Source organism: Trifolium pratense, linkage group LG6, assembly GCF_020283565.1.
Source record: "Trifolium pratense cultivar HEN17-A07 linkage group LG6, ARS_RC_1.1, whole genome shotgun sequence".
NCBI classification, from domain to species: domain Eukaryota; kingdom Viridiplantae; phylum Streptophyta; class Magnoliopsida; order Fabales; family Fabaceae; genus Trifolium; species Trifolium pratense.
Genome location: NC_060064.1, coordinates 34,867,742 through 34,884,069, shown reverse-complemented (window position 1 = coordinate 34,884,069; position 16,328 = coordinate 34,867,742). Strand labels below are relative to the sequence as shown.

Below are 16,328 nucleotides of genomic sequence, written 5' to 3'. Positions count from 1 at the left end.
TTGTAGGAATTTTTTTTTTAAAAAAATTTATTATCTGACGTGGAATTTAAAAAATAAATATTAATTATTTTTTCCACGTGTACAAGCCATGTCAGCAGATTTGCACATTCACATATCCTGCTGTACACACGGGGGGCAAAATGAGTGAATCTATTTTTTGCAGGGGGTAAACAGAAAAAAAATCTGCATAGGAGGGTAAACGAAAATTTGCTTATTTTGCAGGGGGGTAAATGATCATTTACCCTTAATTTTAAGCATTTGTATAAAAATTAAAAGAAAATACTAGTACATTACAATTTATATTCTATAAGCCCCAACTCATATGTCAAATGTTGAATATTCATGATATTCTAGATTCAAATTCGTAATCTCCCATTTATGCTACGTATTCATTTTTTGTCAAAAATAAATAAATGAATATCTATATTCTTTTTAAGCAATAAATAAATATTCAGCACCGAGCCAAGTTGGAAGAATGACGTTCGTTATCTAGAATGAGTTGTTTACCGTCTACCAGTTGCAGCGTCATAATATTGTTCCTATCGAAGATCCTAGATGATTTAGTGGGAGAAAACAGGAGTGAGTTGGATAAAATGTAATGTTGATGCTGCATTTGTAGTTGGATCCGGTGTTACTTCTATGAGTATTTGTTTTCGCCATACCAATGGCCAATTTGTGGGCGGCTTGACTCAATGACAACAATTCCATAGTGGAAGACGAAACATGAGCACTATTACATGCTATGAAAGAGATTATCTATTGTGTATTTAAGCGAGTTTAATTTGAAAGTGACTCAAAGTTGTTGGTTGACGCTATCTATTCAAAAAGATAAACAATTCGGAATTTAATTGAATTGTTAACGACATTATTCTTATATAAACTTTTAGGTTAAGTTTGTTAATAAACAAACGAATTTCGTTGTTTGGTAAAAAACTATTATTTTATTTATTTAAAAATTGAAATAGAAAATGTTAAAAGATAAATAAATAAAAAATGAGTCTACATCATTTTGTTTCAGCAACAGAGAACCCTAACTCGCAATAGCATAAAAAAATGTCAGGAGGAGGAGTGAAGAGAGCATTAAGACAGTTCACCTTCGGAAAAGGAGCAACCGCCGGCCGTAACTCCAAAGGCCGGATCACTTCTTATCACAGAGGCGGTGGCCACAAACGCTTACTCCGAACTATCGATCTCAAACGTAACACTTCTTCATCTATAGGTATCGTCGAAAGAATCGAATACGATCCTAACCGTTCAGCTCGTATCGCTCTTGTTCGTTGGCTCACCGGTATTCCTCCACCTCCTCAACGCCACACCACCACCGCCACCGCCGCCGCGGCATCCTCCTCGAGAATTCTCAAACTCGATCCTTCATCGGCATCTGTTAATGACATTCATGGAGTTTTTGGTTTCAATTCTATGCTTCCGCAATTGCACGCTGGAGCTAGTTCTGGAAAATATTTTATCTCTGCGTTTTCGTCTAAGGAAGAGAAAGCTGAATCGGTTCCGTTGCCGTTAGGGTTACCGAGGATTGCGGTGGCGGCGGCGAGACCGGAATTCTTTGGGACGCGTGTGAAAGGTGGAGATGAGAAGTTGGAGATTCGTAATTGGAAGAAGAATAGTGATGTTTGGATGCATAGGAATAAACGAAAAGCTGCAATTTCTTGGCATAATATTGCTTGATTGTAGAATTGAGTTAATTGCTTTTGTTTTATGAAGATTAATTGTCGGTTAATTTTTAGTTTGGGATTGTGTTTATGAATGTTGAAGTATAATGCATGAATTTGTGATCATGAATTGATGATAATTTAGGTTATTTGCATTGATTTTAGTTTGATTTGTGTTGCAAGTGAAAATGAGAGAGGGATAATAATTGAATGATTTTGTTGTTTTGTTTATTTTTAAGATCTCAATCAATGCTTAATGAGATTAGAACTTGGAAAATAATAGTGAATTAGAAGCTCACAATTTTTTTATCGAGTTTGAACGTATGTATGTAGGACTGACAATTCAGATTGAAGACGTATTTGGTGTCTGACATAACACCAACAGCAACACATAAACTTATTATCGTTGACTACGTGTCAATGTTTGTGACTGTGTCAATGTCTATATGTTTGAACTATGAAGTGGTCATGAGTTTGTGCAGGTTGTAGAGTTTGTCGCCATGCAGCATGATGATGATGATGAACATTGGGATTTGAGAAGAACTAGTTAAGCATTGCCCTCACTAATCTGAAATGGGTATATCTAATATCTTGGTAACTGATTTGTACATTTAAGTTTTAGCATGTTAACATGTTTGATCTATGAATCACTGACATGGTCACTGAGTGTTCACACTGACATTGCCACATCGTCAATGATACAGTAATAATTTGTGGAAATGAAAATGAAAGTGATTGAATGTAACCATTGTGTTCTGAAAACTGGTTTTTGTCTTTTGAAAAACATATACTGTTTGGGGTCGATTATTATGTTTTCTCAAGTGTTTTTCTCTGAGAAATTTATATATTTAGTAGTTTTTAGCCTACAAATCATAGTTCAGAAGGTTAGCAAGCACTTCATTGTATTCTTAAACATGCTTTGGCCTAAAATAAAGTATCATTTTTCCATTGAAAACAAGAAAGACTCATGTATTAATATGCAACTGAGGCTGCTGCTATGATCTGGAATCGATACCAGACCAAACTTCTACCATTCTTCTACCATCATTTGATGAAGTGACCTTTGTTTCAAGTGAGGGATGATACATTACAGTCTTTGGACCTTTTTTTATTATTGACAAATGCTGCTTATTAGTAAGTTAGGTTAGTAGTAGAATTTGAACCCTTGCCAAACTTCTTTTGGTGTCCCAGCTCAACCATTTAAGCTAACACCTTGAGAACTCCTTGGACCTGGACTCGGGTAGTACATAGTTAATTATGGAAATTAGAGAAGGACTATCATTGTAAGGGGTGCTTCTCATGTTCATGTAGTATATAGTTATGGTTATGGGAGTAAGGAGTTGGTTTATTTAAGGTAGACAGTATTCTTAAGTTTGGTGATTGGCTTACATCTGAAAAAACATGTTAAACCTTGTTTACTGGTTCCTATTTCTTTAGACAAGAGTTGTTGATTGCTGTCAAATTTACAACTGTGAGATGTTATTGATGGTTGATAATCAACTGAGTAATGGGTAAGGGAAGGGTACATTTGTGTTCAAATATATTGAATTGGTAATAAGATATGCTTTGAATGATACAGAGTTGATATCTTTCTGCATCATCATCAGTTGATAGTTGTCATATGGATATCTAGTTATCTATCTATACATTGTATTGTTCCTAGTGTGACACCTCTTGTGTTATTGCTTGGTGTTCTCTTTCAATAAAAGTTTTTAGGTTATAAGAAAAAGCAGATGATATTTTATTTTTTTGGAAGTAAAAAAAGCATATGATATTTTATTCCTGGGTTATTATCCCCAAATTTGAATGTGTGAAATCAACCTTGCAGTGAACTATATGCCTTATTGTAAAAAAAAAAAGTGAACTATATGCCAATCCAAAACCATATAAAAAACAAGAAATTAACTTGGAGATGCTTTTTATTTTATCATTTGACACTGATTGATTACAATAAGTCCCTTAAATCATTTTTCCTTTGCCTAACAGAGTAAGACAGACCAAAATCAGTAAATTTCATCACAGCATCCTCAACTTTTGAGACAAAAAAAAGTTGCAAACAAGGAAAGATATATAGGCTGACATGTTATTGATTACCCAAACAAAAAACTGCTTTTTTTATTTCAAGCAGTACAAACTTCAGAATATCATACATTGTTGTATAAGCAAAACCAATGCTGAAGAGTAACAGATCAAATATCTCAGGACCTAATGAGTAGTATTTCATAGTTGCAAACATGCCATCAACATGAGAGCATTGTGTAATACAAGAGAAGGATGAAGTTACAAACATCTTTCAGTTTTTTACAGGCCAGTTATCCTTTCAAAATCTCAACTGTTCAAAATTTTCCTTATAGCTCCTACTGCTACATTTTTATCCCCTGCAATATGCACCTTAAGATTAGACTGTTTTAGTTTTATTTTTTTTTATTTTTTTTATCTATCTTGACATTTACAACACATAACCTTTTACACAAGTCATAAGCCAACTATGTATTATTAGGAGCCGTGTGAGTTCATCCCTCTGCGATGCATAGCCAGATTGAAATTCTTTCTATTTACTCCATTCGTCCCAATTTGATTAACACAGTTGACTGTTATGCACTATTCACACATGTTCCCTTGACCTTATTTTTCTACTAATAAACAAATATAAATATTATCATATAATATGTTGTTTGATTCGTCTCGATGAGTATTTTTAAAATATCAAATTTTTATAATTTTTACTATTATACAATTAAAAATATTAATCGTCAAAGTTATGCATCGGCATGCGTGAAATAGTCAACTGTGTCAATCAAATTGGGACGGAAATAATCACTTTCATTTAGAGAGAGATAAACACATGAAATAAAATATCAGTGTATGCTAAGGAATAAGGATCTAAACTCTGCATGGCTTTAGATACCCTAATATTTTGCTATTTTCTTGGTTTTGAAAGGGAAATGTAAAAATAAATTTCTTATGTATGCTCAACTACCCAACAAAAGAGATAACAGACTTACAGTTGAGAGGGTTCATTCCATTGATTTCTTTCCTTTTCTTATTTTTTTTTTCTCCCTGAGGATCCAAAAGCTTGGACAGGAACAAATGTTACACATGTAATGTGATAAATGTTTGTGAAGTAATAGTCACAAAATTCCATTGAGACCAACATACTACAGTGTGGTACAAGAGAAAAATAAATATCCAACACTCAATTTCTTCTATGAAAAATTTAAAATCTGTCTTTAGTTTTAGAGAAAAATAAACCGAAACAACTTAATTTTTACTTTACTCAAATTGGAGATGTGACAATGTTCAAATATAAACTAAATTTTCTCGACTTATTTTTTTCAGAATCAAAAGTTTTTTTTTCCAGATATTTAAAGTTATTTCAATTTCTCTAGAGCACAATGTATCTTCACTCCAAAAAAAATTTCAATGTGACCACCATCACACATTTTCACACTTCTCCGGAGGAGATAGCTGATAAGATTTGTGGGGCAACATCCACATGGCACTGTCCTATTGGTTGCTAATGGTAAAGCTAAGACACAAAATTTCAAATCTTGTGTGGCTAATATGGCTGCAATGTTTATCATTTTCACCATCCAACAGATTGGTATTAGGCAGCTACCAATTACCACAATTTTTAAGACCATATTATTGGAAATAGCAAAATCAAAACATTATAAATAGACAGTTTGAGTAGAAGCTTTTCCATTCAAGTAGAAGTGTTTCTGACTTGTGAACTAAGAAAGTGAGAAAAAAATGGCTTCCTCTATGATGTCCTCTTCAGCTGTGACTATAGTTAACCGTGCCAAATCAGTACAATCGGCGAGGTGGCTCCATTCGTTGGCCTTAAGTCCATGGCTGGCTTCCTAGTTTCTAGAAAGGTTAACAATGACATTACCTCCATTACAAGCAATGGTGGAAGAGTACACTGCATGCAGGTGAGAAAACATTATAATCACTATATGTATCAACTTGTAGAGTTTATTTATATCGACTTATTTGAGTTTATCCGTTGGCGTAAGAATTTATAAGCACTTAATTAAGTTGTTTATCCAAACAAAGCTCTAGTATATAAAAGTTTTCCATTTTAAATAATTTATGGTTTTATACCTATGGAAAAAGTTTAGTTGCAAAAACTGATGCTAAATGACATGTTACTAATTTTTGTAGCAGAAAGTTATTTGAATAATTTACAAAAGTTTGTTAACCCTTTTGTTGAATTTTAGGTGTGGCCTCCTATTGGAAAGAAGAAGTTTGAGACACTTTCATATCTTCCACCATTGACCAGAGAGCAATTGTTGAAAGAAGTAGAATACCTTCTAAGGAAGGGATGGGTTCCTTGCTTGGAATTTGAGTTGGAGGTATAGTTTCAATCCTTTGCTTCTTTAATTTCAACTTTTTTCAATGACCATTTTATAGTTTTGAGTCAAGGTTCTAAATAGCAGTCACTGTAACAGTTGCATCGAGATTCTCGATATTGCAAAATATCGCTGTCAAATGAGGCCAATGTAGCCTCAATCGCGGCCGCTTGCATTTCAGCAACATTAAAAAACCGTTATGCGCCGCCTAGATTGCATTCGCAGATCTTATTTTTATTTTTAACAATGAATTCGATAGCAGTCGTAGTAACGGCTGTGATCACGTTGCAATCCTTGATATTGTGGAGAGTCGTGGCCAAATAGTTGCCATTGTGTGGCGATCCTTGAAATTGCGGAGAATCACAGTCAAACACCGTGGTGCACTGCGATATCTGCAACATTAAAAACTGTTATGTCGCGGCTCAGATCACAATCATAGAACTTTACTATACCCTTTTGAGCATTATAATCTGTTTGTGTTAATTTTTATTTTACTACTTAATTGCAGAAAGGATTTGTTTACCGTGAGAACAACAGCTCACCAGGATACTATGATGGAAGGTACTGGACAATGTGGAAGCTTCCCCTGTTCGGTACCACCGACGCTTCTCAAGTGTTGAAGGAGCTTGATGAAGTAGTTAAGGCTTACCCTAGTGCATTTGTTCGCATCATTGGATTCGACAACATTCGTCAAGTTCAATGTATCAGTTTCATTGCACACACTCCTGAAACCTACTAAGGTCGTTGAATTTGAATTCGGAAGAACCTTTTTCTTCTTCCCATTTATGTTCTGTTTTGAATTTCCTGTGTTTTTGTTTAATTTCTCTTTTCGGATTTGGAAATGTAAATGGGATATATACGAGTTAATGAATGAAATGGTTACTTTATTCCCAAGTTACTTAAAAATAATCCATTATAAAACTATTATCTATGTGGTGTTTCTGGTGTTCCACATGGTGTCGAACACGGACACGACACATGTGATTATATTCAATCACTTTTATATTTGTAATTTATTACCAATGTCTACATGTCAGTGTCATGTCCAATGTGTGTATTTGAAAATTGATCTGTAGTGTAGTTGAGGTGGTGACCGGATTTGAGGGCGTACGATGGAGGATGCAGTCAAATCTCCAAAGAAGGAGGTCCTATACCTACAAACATTTTGATGCTCAAGTCGGTATTTAATTGAGTAGACCGACAAAATTATCAAAATAGAATCTGTACCTTTCGTTTGGTGCAAGTTACTTGTTGAGAAAGTACACTTGTCTTTGACCTGTAGTGCAGTGTCTTAACATATGTGTCTTTGAGGTAAAGTCTGTTTCGAATTAGGCCGATCGTAAGTATAGTAGCCTTTTGTTTTAGATATTTCTGCAACTTGCAGTTTGAAAAGGCTAAATGAATCCAAATTCAACATAAAACAAAACAACTTTTTCTTGAAATATACTATAATCCCAATATTTGTCTGAATCTGGTTGTCTATTGATGATAATTAGTGTGTGGTCCATTCTTTGTTTTTAACTCTATTTTGAACTTAGTCTAGGTGATAGTCATGAATTATTACATCATTCCTACCCCTATGAGGTTCATGTACTCAATTGAGTGTGTAAAGAAGGCCTAAGGCTTCCCCTATGTCCACATTACAATACGTCCTTCATCATCACGAATACACATACCAATTCCAATATGATTACGATGAAGGGAAAACGATGCATCAATATTACATTTATACCTCCCATTTATCGATCGGTTAACACATAAAATAGCAGGCTGCGGATGTCCATTGTTGTTTTGCTCCTAGCAGCTGGCACGAGCCTGGAGTGCCAGCAGCCTGCCTTGGCCTGATATGATTGGCCGTGTTCCAATTCTCTAACATGTGGTTAGCAGCTCTGTCCAGAATTTGTGTGCCTGTTTCCATTACATTGTGCTATAACTTCATGTTCCGGTGCTTCCAAATGATCCAAATATTCGTAGCCAAACATGCGGTTCCATGCTCATTCAACTGTTGCAGTAACATAAAAATGGCAGTTTCTGCAGAGTTTGTTAAATTGATAACAGAAGTAACAGAGTTCCACATTCCACAGCCAAACATGAATGGACGTTGGACACATAAACAAATTATGAAGGGTGTCTCTGTAGTTTCATCAGATACAATACAATCAGACAGGCACTATATATGTTTATCACAAAGACGAGCTCGCGTTAGAAAACAACCACGACATATTCACCACATAAGATTTTTGACTTTTGGAGGGACTTTGAGGCGCCAAATTCGAGACCAAAATCTGAGGGTTCTAAGATGAGAAGTGTCAATTAACTCGTTGATGAACCGAATAGTGTGATGTTTTCCGCTTTCCACACATCTTTTTCCACTTTCCACAACAATCTATCGTAGGACTAAGACGCCATTTCCTTCCGGTTTGGACTAAGAATTTAACATTTAATATACTTCTCCACGCATTGCTTGGATTATGTCCTATCGTCGTGGCGAGAAAATTGCTCTAGCAGCAGTATCTAGCTTTGAATAAGCGGGAGACAAGACTTTTTTGGGTTGGTTGTACATTCCAACCTTGCTAAACAAGCATAGCAAGATTAAAGACATTAACATTTTTAAATCTCAAACCTTGACACGAGTGAAAATTGTATTTTTATAACCTATTTATCATAAACTACCTTGACAAACTTATAATAATACATAAAAATTGTATTAGCCATTTGCATAAGCTCAAAAATAAGCTAATTCAAATGGACACATAGTTCAATTTCTCTCGCGGACAATTGTAAAATGCGTGCTAGGTATTAATACAAAAAATTCCTTTCCCCAATTTTTTTCTAAAAAACTTCCTAAACACTATCATAATATTTGATTCTTAAGGTACTTTTTAGTATTTTTCATAGGCATGCTTAAAAAATTGAAGTTTTGCATTGAAAAACACAATTTTCAACCTCTTAAAAAGTTGATTACACTACTTCCAAGTTCCGACATAAAATTTCCATATTTGTTTTCGAAATTGAATTCGCTACAGTCATTAAAATGATACATTGACATATTCAGAACAACAATGACCGTCCAATCTTAATCAAACAGTATACTGTATAACATATTAGTATACTGTATAACATATTATTATTATTATTATTATTATTATTATTATTATTATTATTATTATCTTTTCTTCATTTATAATTTCCCTTAAATTTTGTTAAATGGTTTTAAAAAAGGCAATTTTGTGGGACAGTTGGCGGACCCCAATTGTCTATGCAACAGGAGATCTCTTCCGTAGATTTGTGATCCAACGGCTCTGATTTTGACATATCAACACAGTATTCAATCTAGACTTGTTTTTTATCGGTCAACTACTACTACGTGTAATGTTGACTTTGGTTGTTCATATACTGATATACGTAACGTTTACTACTTATCTTGGTTGTTCCTTCCACTTATGGCTCTCACAATTTCAAAGCTCTTCACTTTCAACCATTTCCAAGGTACTTTCAACTGACCCAGAAGAAAAAAAATCATCTTTTTTACTTATCTGTTTAATTTGTTTCCCAAAAGAATTTAAAAAGATGTTACTTTTTCATGTGGGGTGTGTGAGTTTGCATTGCTTTGATGATTTCTGATTCTTAGGCTGAATAATCCAAGCTTGTAGAATTCAGTTTCAAAGGTAGTGCTGTTTATTTGTTGCTGAGGAGAAGAGAGGTAAAGACATTGGCTATGACTACTAGGTTTCCTGGAATTGACAATGAATTGCAGAAGATTTTGGATGCTAATATGGATCATGTTTCTGCTAGAAGACAAGCTCGTCATGCCTTTAAGGATATTCAGCTTGGGATTGATCACATACTCTTTAAGGTATCTATCTATATAATATGTCTATAATCTGTCAAGCACGAACACCAGACATGACACGAACACTGAGATGCACCTTGAAACTGATACTAATAAATTGATAAAATTACATAATTCAATGTAATCATGTGTCGGTGTTAGACAATGACGGGTGTCTGACACCGGAACACGCCTAATCTGAGTGTCTATGCTTCATAGTCTATTATTTAACACTAACAGTGAGAAAGACAAGGGGCTGTTTGGATAAATGCTATTTTTGTATAGACACTCATCATGATAAGTGCTTATGTATAAGCTTACATAGGCTAATTTCTATAGCAAAAGATAAAATAAATTTAAATTATTTTTGTATATGTTATAAGCTGTTTTCATAAGCTATCTTGAAAAACTTGTCAAAATAAGTTGAAAAAAGCTTATAAAATTTTCATAAAGTGTATACCATTACCACCCTATAAACTCCAGTAACAAGGAGTAATGAACACACTGACCTCTCTTGAACATGATTTGAGATGCCACAACTCTTCACAAGTCCGCGTATCTATAGGAGAGGTAAGTAGCAATGTTTGTCCCACTTCTGTAAGTAACATCAGTTCATGATAGCTGAGTTCTCAAAGAGTAAAGATACATTCATTCACCTCTTAGAATGTTCATCTTAAATAACATTTCTTCATGATAGTTTGTTCTCAAACAGTTTTTAAAGTGTGTGTTTGGTTCAGCACTAACAAAAATTGATTATGAATTAATTCTTCCGAAAAGTGAGTTAAATGTAAAATGGTTATGTTTAGAAATCTGAATTTGTTTCCTAAGTTTTTACTTCCTCTAAACTGTATGTCAATACCTTTATGTTTTTCAGGCACCATGTGATGGACTAAAAATCAAGGAGGTATGAAATCCCTGGCGTGAAATTATTTATACAAAATTTATTTGTGTTAAAAATGAGGATTCATGCTATGCTAATACCTTTGCCTCCTTTGTTTTTGTGCATTACTTGATGCTTCACAACAGTCATACGAGGTGAACTCAAGAGGCGTAGAAATCTTCTACAAGAGTTGGCTTCCTGGAGCTGCCAGACCAAGAGCAGCTGTGTTTTACTGTCATGGTTATGGAGACACGTGCACCTTTTTCTTTGAAGGCATGTAGTAGCTGATGTTATGTTCTGGTTGCTACACGTAATGAGATACGTTACATTGTAGATTGATTTGATCATTTCATGAAAATATTTGCAGGAATAGCTAGAAAATTGGCATGTGCTGGATATGGAGTTTTTGCTATGGATTATCCAGGATTTGGTCTTTCAGAAGGTCTTCATTGCTATATTCCTAGTTTTGATTCACTGGTTGATGATGTAATCGAGATTTACTCCAAAATCAAAGGTAGTTAACACCATGTTGAAATTGAACACTGCAAATCTTCTGTATTTGAATTAGTTTCTTGTCAGGAAGGGGAGTATAATAGTGTACCATTAATGGTTAAGGCATGAAATTAAGGAATGTAGTCCTGATAAATATTTCCTTCTGTCGATATATCTCGGACCAGTTTTTGTCCTGAAAGTAGTGTACGTGAAGTTATGCTGCATCAGACCGATAGCATTAGAGATGACCAAATAATTCTGTACAGTGCAGGGTGGGGGCTGGGTTGCATCCCTATTAAAGTTGGATACAAAGTTGTTCTTCTTGCAGTTTAGGATTGTTTGGCTTAGGACTTGTTGTTCTTGTAGTTTAGTATTCATAGGGATCTTAGTAATCTTTTACAAGCTATATCAAACATTGAATGATTACCTTATTATTGTAAACTGCAAAGAATTGAAATATTGAACAAGGGTATTTTTTTAGGTTTATGGAAATGAATGCATCTAGCTGAATTTTCATCATTTTATTATTCTTCATTGGTTGATATACCTTTCAATTTAGGAAGTCAGTGAACTGGATTTGTCACTAAGTTGTGCAAAATAGAATTTCCTGGAATTACCGCTCAACTCTTCTCATGGTCAGTCTGAAAACTGAGTTATGTTTTTAATGAAGCAACACTTTCAACTGTCATCATATAAGTGTCATCACTAGTTGCAAGGAAGTGACTCTAACTGTTGATTTAATTTTTTAATATGCTTCTAGTTACGAGTTCCACATTGGATGAGATATGACCTAAAATGAGTTTATAAGTGGGTGGAATCCCCTCAAGAGCCTCACCTTACAAGTCGGTTTTGCAAGGTTGAGTTAGGCTCAACCCAAATTAAGATGGTATCAGAGTCTATCCAAGACTCATTGGACCATCCACTATTAGGTTACTCTGTCAGGCTCCATGTGTCCAGTCCTTAGCGCGAGGGGTATGTGTTAAGAGTCACGTATTGGATGTGACGTGACTTCAAAATTAGTTTATAAGTTAGAGGGCATCACTTACTTTACAAGCTAATTTTGTATAGTTAAGTTAGGTTCGACCCAAGTTTTAAGACTTCTTTACCTGGAAACTTGAATTGTTGCTTTCACATGGACATGCATTATGCGTTGTGTGTATTTTACTTTCCATTTGCATGTAAACAATTAAATGCATTCTTTAATTTCTTTGAATCTATTTTTGTATTTAATTATCATTACATTGCATGTAAACTATATCCTTACAAAAGTTTTGGATCATTCTGTAGCAGAAAATCCAGAAATTCATTCTCTTCCAAGCTTCCTCTTTGGACAATCCATGGGTGGAGCTGTTGCTTTAAAGATGCACCTTAAACAACCAAAGGCATGGGACGGAGCCATTCTTGTTGCACCTATGTGTAAAGTAATTTTTTTTCTTAAACAAATTCATGTTAGGGGTTCATGTCGGATTGTCTATGATCTTCTTTTAACCAGATACTCTATCTATGTAGATTGCAGATGATATGGTTCCTCCAATGTTGCTAAAACAGATTCTTATTGGCATAGCTAATATTCTACCAAAGCAAAAGTTAGTTCCACAGAAGAATTTAGCAGAGGCAGCATTTAGAGATCTGAAGAAGAGAGAAATGGTTTGTGTATATTAATCCAATAGAATATTTGTTTTTGTTTGATAATTTAATTCTAAACTATGAAGCACAGACACTCGTGGAACTAGGCGTGTCTCCATGTCCGGCACTTGTATGATCAATGTTTAAAAAACGGAACCAGTCATCGAAACAGCCAAACTTTTAGTTCATGGTTCAACCGCCTTAAATTGCTTGAACCTGGATGAAACCACAATCAAACGTCTAAATAACCGAACCATAGCAAGGGCCGGTTCAAGGTAACCGCCTGGTTCAATGTGTAAAACACTGTGTACGACATGTATCTCATAACTCAGATAAGTGTCCCAAATTTGATTCGATACACACCTTAGGCACTTCTCAGACACATCTGCGATAATAATAGACACAGTTCTAATATTTTCCTACAAAATATTGAACAAAAAACTTTTAAAAGCAATATATCATTATTTCTATTAGACATTTGTTTATTTTCTTTTGCATTTGTACGATTTTTCACATACACATTGATAGGAATGGGCCTGTTAGTAAGGAAGGAGACACACTTGGAGCACGTAGCTATAGTTTTACAAGTCCTTCAGCAAAATCATTTTGTGGCAAACAAGAACAAGTGTGCGTTTGGCCAAGAGAAGGTAGAATTCATGGACCATGTTATTTCCAAGGCAGGGGTGACGGTTTATCCGGCCAACGTGGAGAGTGTGTTACAATGACCAGCTCCAACTAATGTGAAAGGTGTGTGAGGTTTTTTGGGTTTGACTAGATATTATAGGAAATTCATTGCTAACTACGGCAAGATAGGTAAACCCTTGACAGAATTGACAAAGAAGGAAGGGTTTAAGTGGAACGAGGCTGCTGCTGAAGCATTCCAGAAATTGAAAGTTGCTGTTACCACTGCACCTGTTTTGGTCTTGCCCAATTTCAAGTTACCATTTGAGATTGAATGTGATGCATCCGGAAGAGGAGTGGGTGCTGTGCTAATGCAAATGAGACACCCTATTGCTTATTTTAGTAAAGCTCTTGCTTCCTCTAAACTTTACAAATCAGCGTATGACAAGGAGTTGATGGCATTGGTTCTAGCTATCCAACATTGGCCTCATTATTTATTGGGTAGGAGATTTACAGCAGAGAATCACTACTGCAAATCAGCAAAAATGGATGGCTAAATTGCTTGGGTTTGATTTTGAAGTGATTTTGATCGTCTCTCAAAATACAGCCATTTAATTCCCCTCAAGCACCCTTTCACGGCTCGTTCCATTGCCTCCCTATTTGTGAAAGAAGTGGTTAGACTTCATGGTGTGCCGGAGTCAATCCTTAGTGATCGTGATCCGTTGTCTGTGAGCATTTTTTGGAAGAAGTTGATCGAATTGATAGGGACTGTGCTTAAGCTGTCGTCAGCGTACCGTCCTCAAACGGACGCTCAAACAGAAGTGGTAAACCGGTGTCTTGAAGCTTATCTTCGGTGCTTCATATCTGACCAACCTAAGTCCTGGGCGCAGTGGATTCCGTGGGCAGAGCTGTGGTATAACACAACATTTCATGTCTCTACAGGATGTACGCCATTTAAGGTGGTCTATGGCCGGAAACCACCAGTGCTGGTGCATTACATAGAAGGTGAAACACGAGTCGAAGCAGTTGCTCAAGAGTTACAGGACAGAGATGAGGCATTGAAACACCTGAAATTTAATTTGCAAAACGCACAGGAACTAATGAAATTGCATGCGGATAAGAAAAGGAAGGAAGTGAATTTTGTAGTTGGGGATTGGGTCTTTCTCAAGTTAAGACCCCATGGACAACAGTCCGTGGTGCAGAGAATTCATCAGAAGCTGGCTCCTCGCTTCTATGGTCCCTATCAGATGATCAAGAAGGTGGGATTAGTTGCGTACAAACTGCAGTTACCTGCAACATCCAAAATTCATCCTATTTTTCATGTTTCACAATTAAAGAAGGCAGTTGGTAACTATACAGTGACAAATGAGTTGCCAGACAGTTTGCAAGTGGAAAAAGGGGATGTGTTTCCTGCTGCTAAGTTGCTGTCTTGGAGGGACAAGTTTGATGCAGGGAAGCACACTCGAGAATGGCTGGTGCAGTGGGAAGGCATTGACGTTGGAGATGATACGTGGGAAGAAGAATTGTTGCTTAAGAGTCAATTTCCGGACTTCAACCTTGAGGACAAGGTTGGTATTGGAGGAGGGAGTGATGATAGGAATGGGCCTGTTAGTAAGGAAGGAGACATCGGTTAACAAAGGAAATGTTGGGCCCATGGTGTGGCGTGTGTATGAGAGAATGATTAAGAAAGGGACCTCAGGGAATGTGTGATAGCTGAGGTGGCAATTCTGTTAGGATATTTCCAATTCCATTAATAAGAAAGAGCATAGTGGGAATTAGTTATGAGCATAGTTGTTATTTTTTTCACCTTAATGGTTAGGCAGTGATAAGTTTGTTGCTCAACTGTGGAGCTTTGCTCTGGATTTGTATCTGTTTATCCCTCTTTTCATACATCAATAAATCCTTTTCCAATATTTCTCGATCTCTGCTCTATCACACATTGTCTTCTTCGGTATTCAATAACGATGACCGATGAGGGGTCAAACACATCCATCTATATAACTTGCTTAGGCAATGTGGCATATTTTTTCTCCCCTTATATTTTCTCTCAGAAATTTATGTATATCAGCAAATGCTTACAGTTTTCTGATATCTGTATGCAGACAGCCTATAATGTTATTGCTTACAAAGATAAACCACGGCTGTGGACTGCGGTCGAAATGCTTAGAACTACTCAAGAAATCGAACAGAGATTGAAAGATGTATGTGTCTATCATTCGACTTATTAATTGTTTAAATAAACCACATCTGCATAATCAAACTCTCCTATTTTAGGATACATGCATTTGAGTCGTATCTCGATTCCATATAGAACAGAACCAAATCAATATGAATCTCTAGTGAGTATTTGTTTTTTGGACATAAATCTCGTATTAAATCTAGATTCATTATGATTACAGGTGTGTTTGCCATTGCTAATCCTTCATGGCGAGGCTGATATTGTGACTGATCCTTCAGTGAGTAAAGAATTTTATGAGAAAGCTAGCAGCTCAGACAAGAAGCTTAAACTTTACAAAGATGCTTATCATTCTCTTCTTGAGGGTGAACCTGATGAAATGATAATCCAAGTTTTTAGTGATATCATTTTATGGCTTGATGATCACACCTTGAAACATTCTTCTTCTTCCACATCTAAATAATTTATGTTCTGTGTTTCCTACAAATATTAAGATTGTTCTTGAGATGGAGAATTGTTTGTATAGATTTTTTTTTTATTTTAAAAAATAAAATAAAATTTCCGACAGGAAAAATTGTTAGATGTCCCACATTGGCTAGAGATATGGCATAGATAGCATTTATAAGTGTAGTGCAAACCTCAACTCTAAAGCTAGCTTTTGTGGTTGAGTATAGGCCTC

At 35.6% G+C, this 16,328-nt stretch overlaps 2 protein-coding genes, 1 long non-coding RNA gene and 1 pseudogene across 7 annotated transcripts; 3 read left to right on the top strand and 1 right to left on the bottom strand.

Moving 5' to 3' along the window:
• The first annotated feature begins 1,001 nt into the window (after positions 1-1,001).
• On the top strand, positions 1,002-1,898 carry LOC123890726 (60S ribosomal protein L2, mitochondrial). The gene has a single exon (XM_045940386.1). It carries the CDS (start codon positions 1,054-1,056, stop codon positions 1,681-1,683), a length of 630 nt encoding a protein of 209 aa, XP_045796342.1. The 5' UTR covers positions 1,002-1,053; the 3' UTR covers positions 1,684-1,898.
• A 1,859-nt stretch (positions 1,899-3,757) lies between these two features.
• LOC123890728 lies at positions 3,758-5,265 on the bottom strand. The gene is made up of 2 exons (XR_006802939.1): positions 4,673-5,265; positions 3,758-4,045 (listed from the first exon to the last, which is right to left on the bottom strand). It is a non-coding gene; the product is annotated as an uncharacterized LOC123890728 (long non-coding RNA).
• LOC123890727 lies at positions 5,266-6,916 on the top strand (annotated as a pseudogene).
• A 2,510-nt stretch (positions 6,917-9,426) lies between these two features.
• Positions 9,427-16,214, top strand: LOC123890725 (caffeoylshikimate esterase-like). 5 transcript variants are annotated; one of them, XM_045940383.1, is made up of 9 exons: positions 9,427-9,511; positions 9,654-9,878; positions 10,729-10,758; positions 10,881-11,007; positions 11,102-11,248; positions 12,514-12,647; positions 12,736-12,873; positions 15,576-15,674; positions 15,873-16,214. In XM_045940383.1, the coding sequence occupies exons 2-9, from the start codon at positions 9,741-9,743 to the stop codon at positions 16,110-16,112; spliced, it is 1,053 nt and encodes a 350-aa protein (XP_045796339.1). In that variant the 5' UTR covers positions 9,427-9,511; positions 9,654-9,740; the 3' UTR covers positions 16,113-16,214. The 5 variants fall into 5 exon arrangements, with proteins under 5 accessions (XP_045796339.1, XP_045796338.1, XP_045796337.1 ...); XM_045940382.1 differs by having other exon boundaries at positions 9,450-9,511; positions 9,676-9,878; positions 12,517-12,647; XM_045940381.1 differs by having other exon boundaries at positions 9,450-9,511; positions 9,676-9,878.
• The last annotated feature ends 114 nt before the right edge of the window (positions 16,215-16,328 follow it).

Coding starts and splice junctions, on each gene's coding strand:
- LOC123890726 (XM_045940386.1), top strand. CDS start 1,054: ATGTCAGGAGGAGGAGTGAAGAGAGCATTAAGACAGTTCACCTTCGGA.
- LOC123890725 (XM_045940381.1), top strand. CDS start 9,466: ATGGCTCTCACAATTTCAAAGCTCTTCACTTTCAACCATTTCCAAG. Junction 12,874..15,575: donor ATCTGAAGAAGAGAGAAATG/GTTTGTGTATAT, acceptor ATCTGTATGCAG/ACAGCCTATAATGTTATTGC. Junction 15,675..15,872: donor TCGAACAGAGATTGAAAGAT/GTATGTGTCTAT, acceptor TTATGATTACAG/GTGTGTTTGCCATTGCTAAT.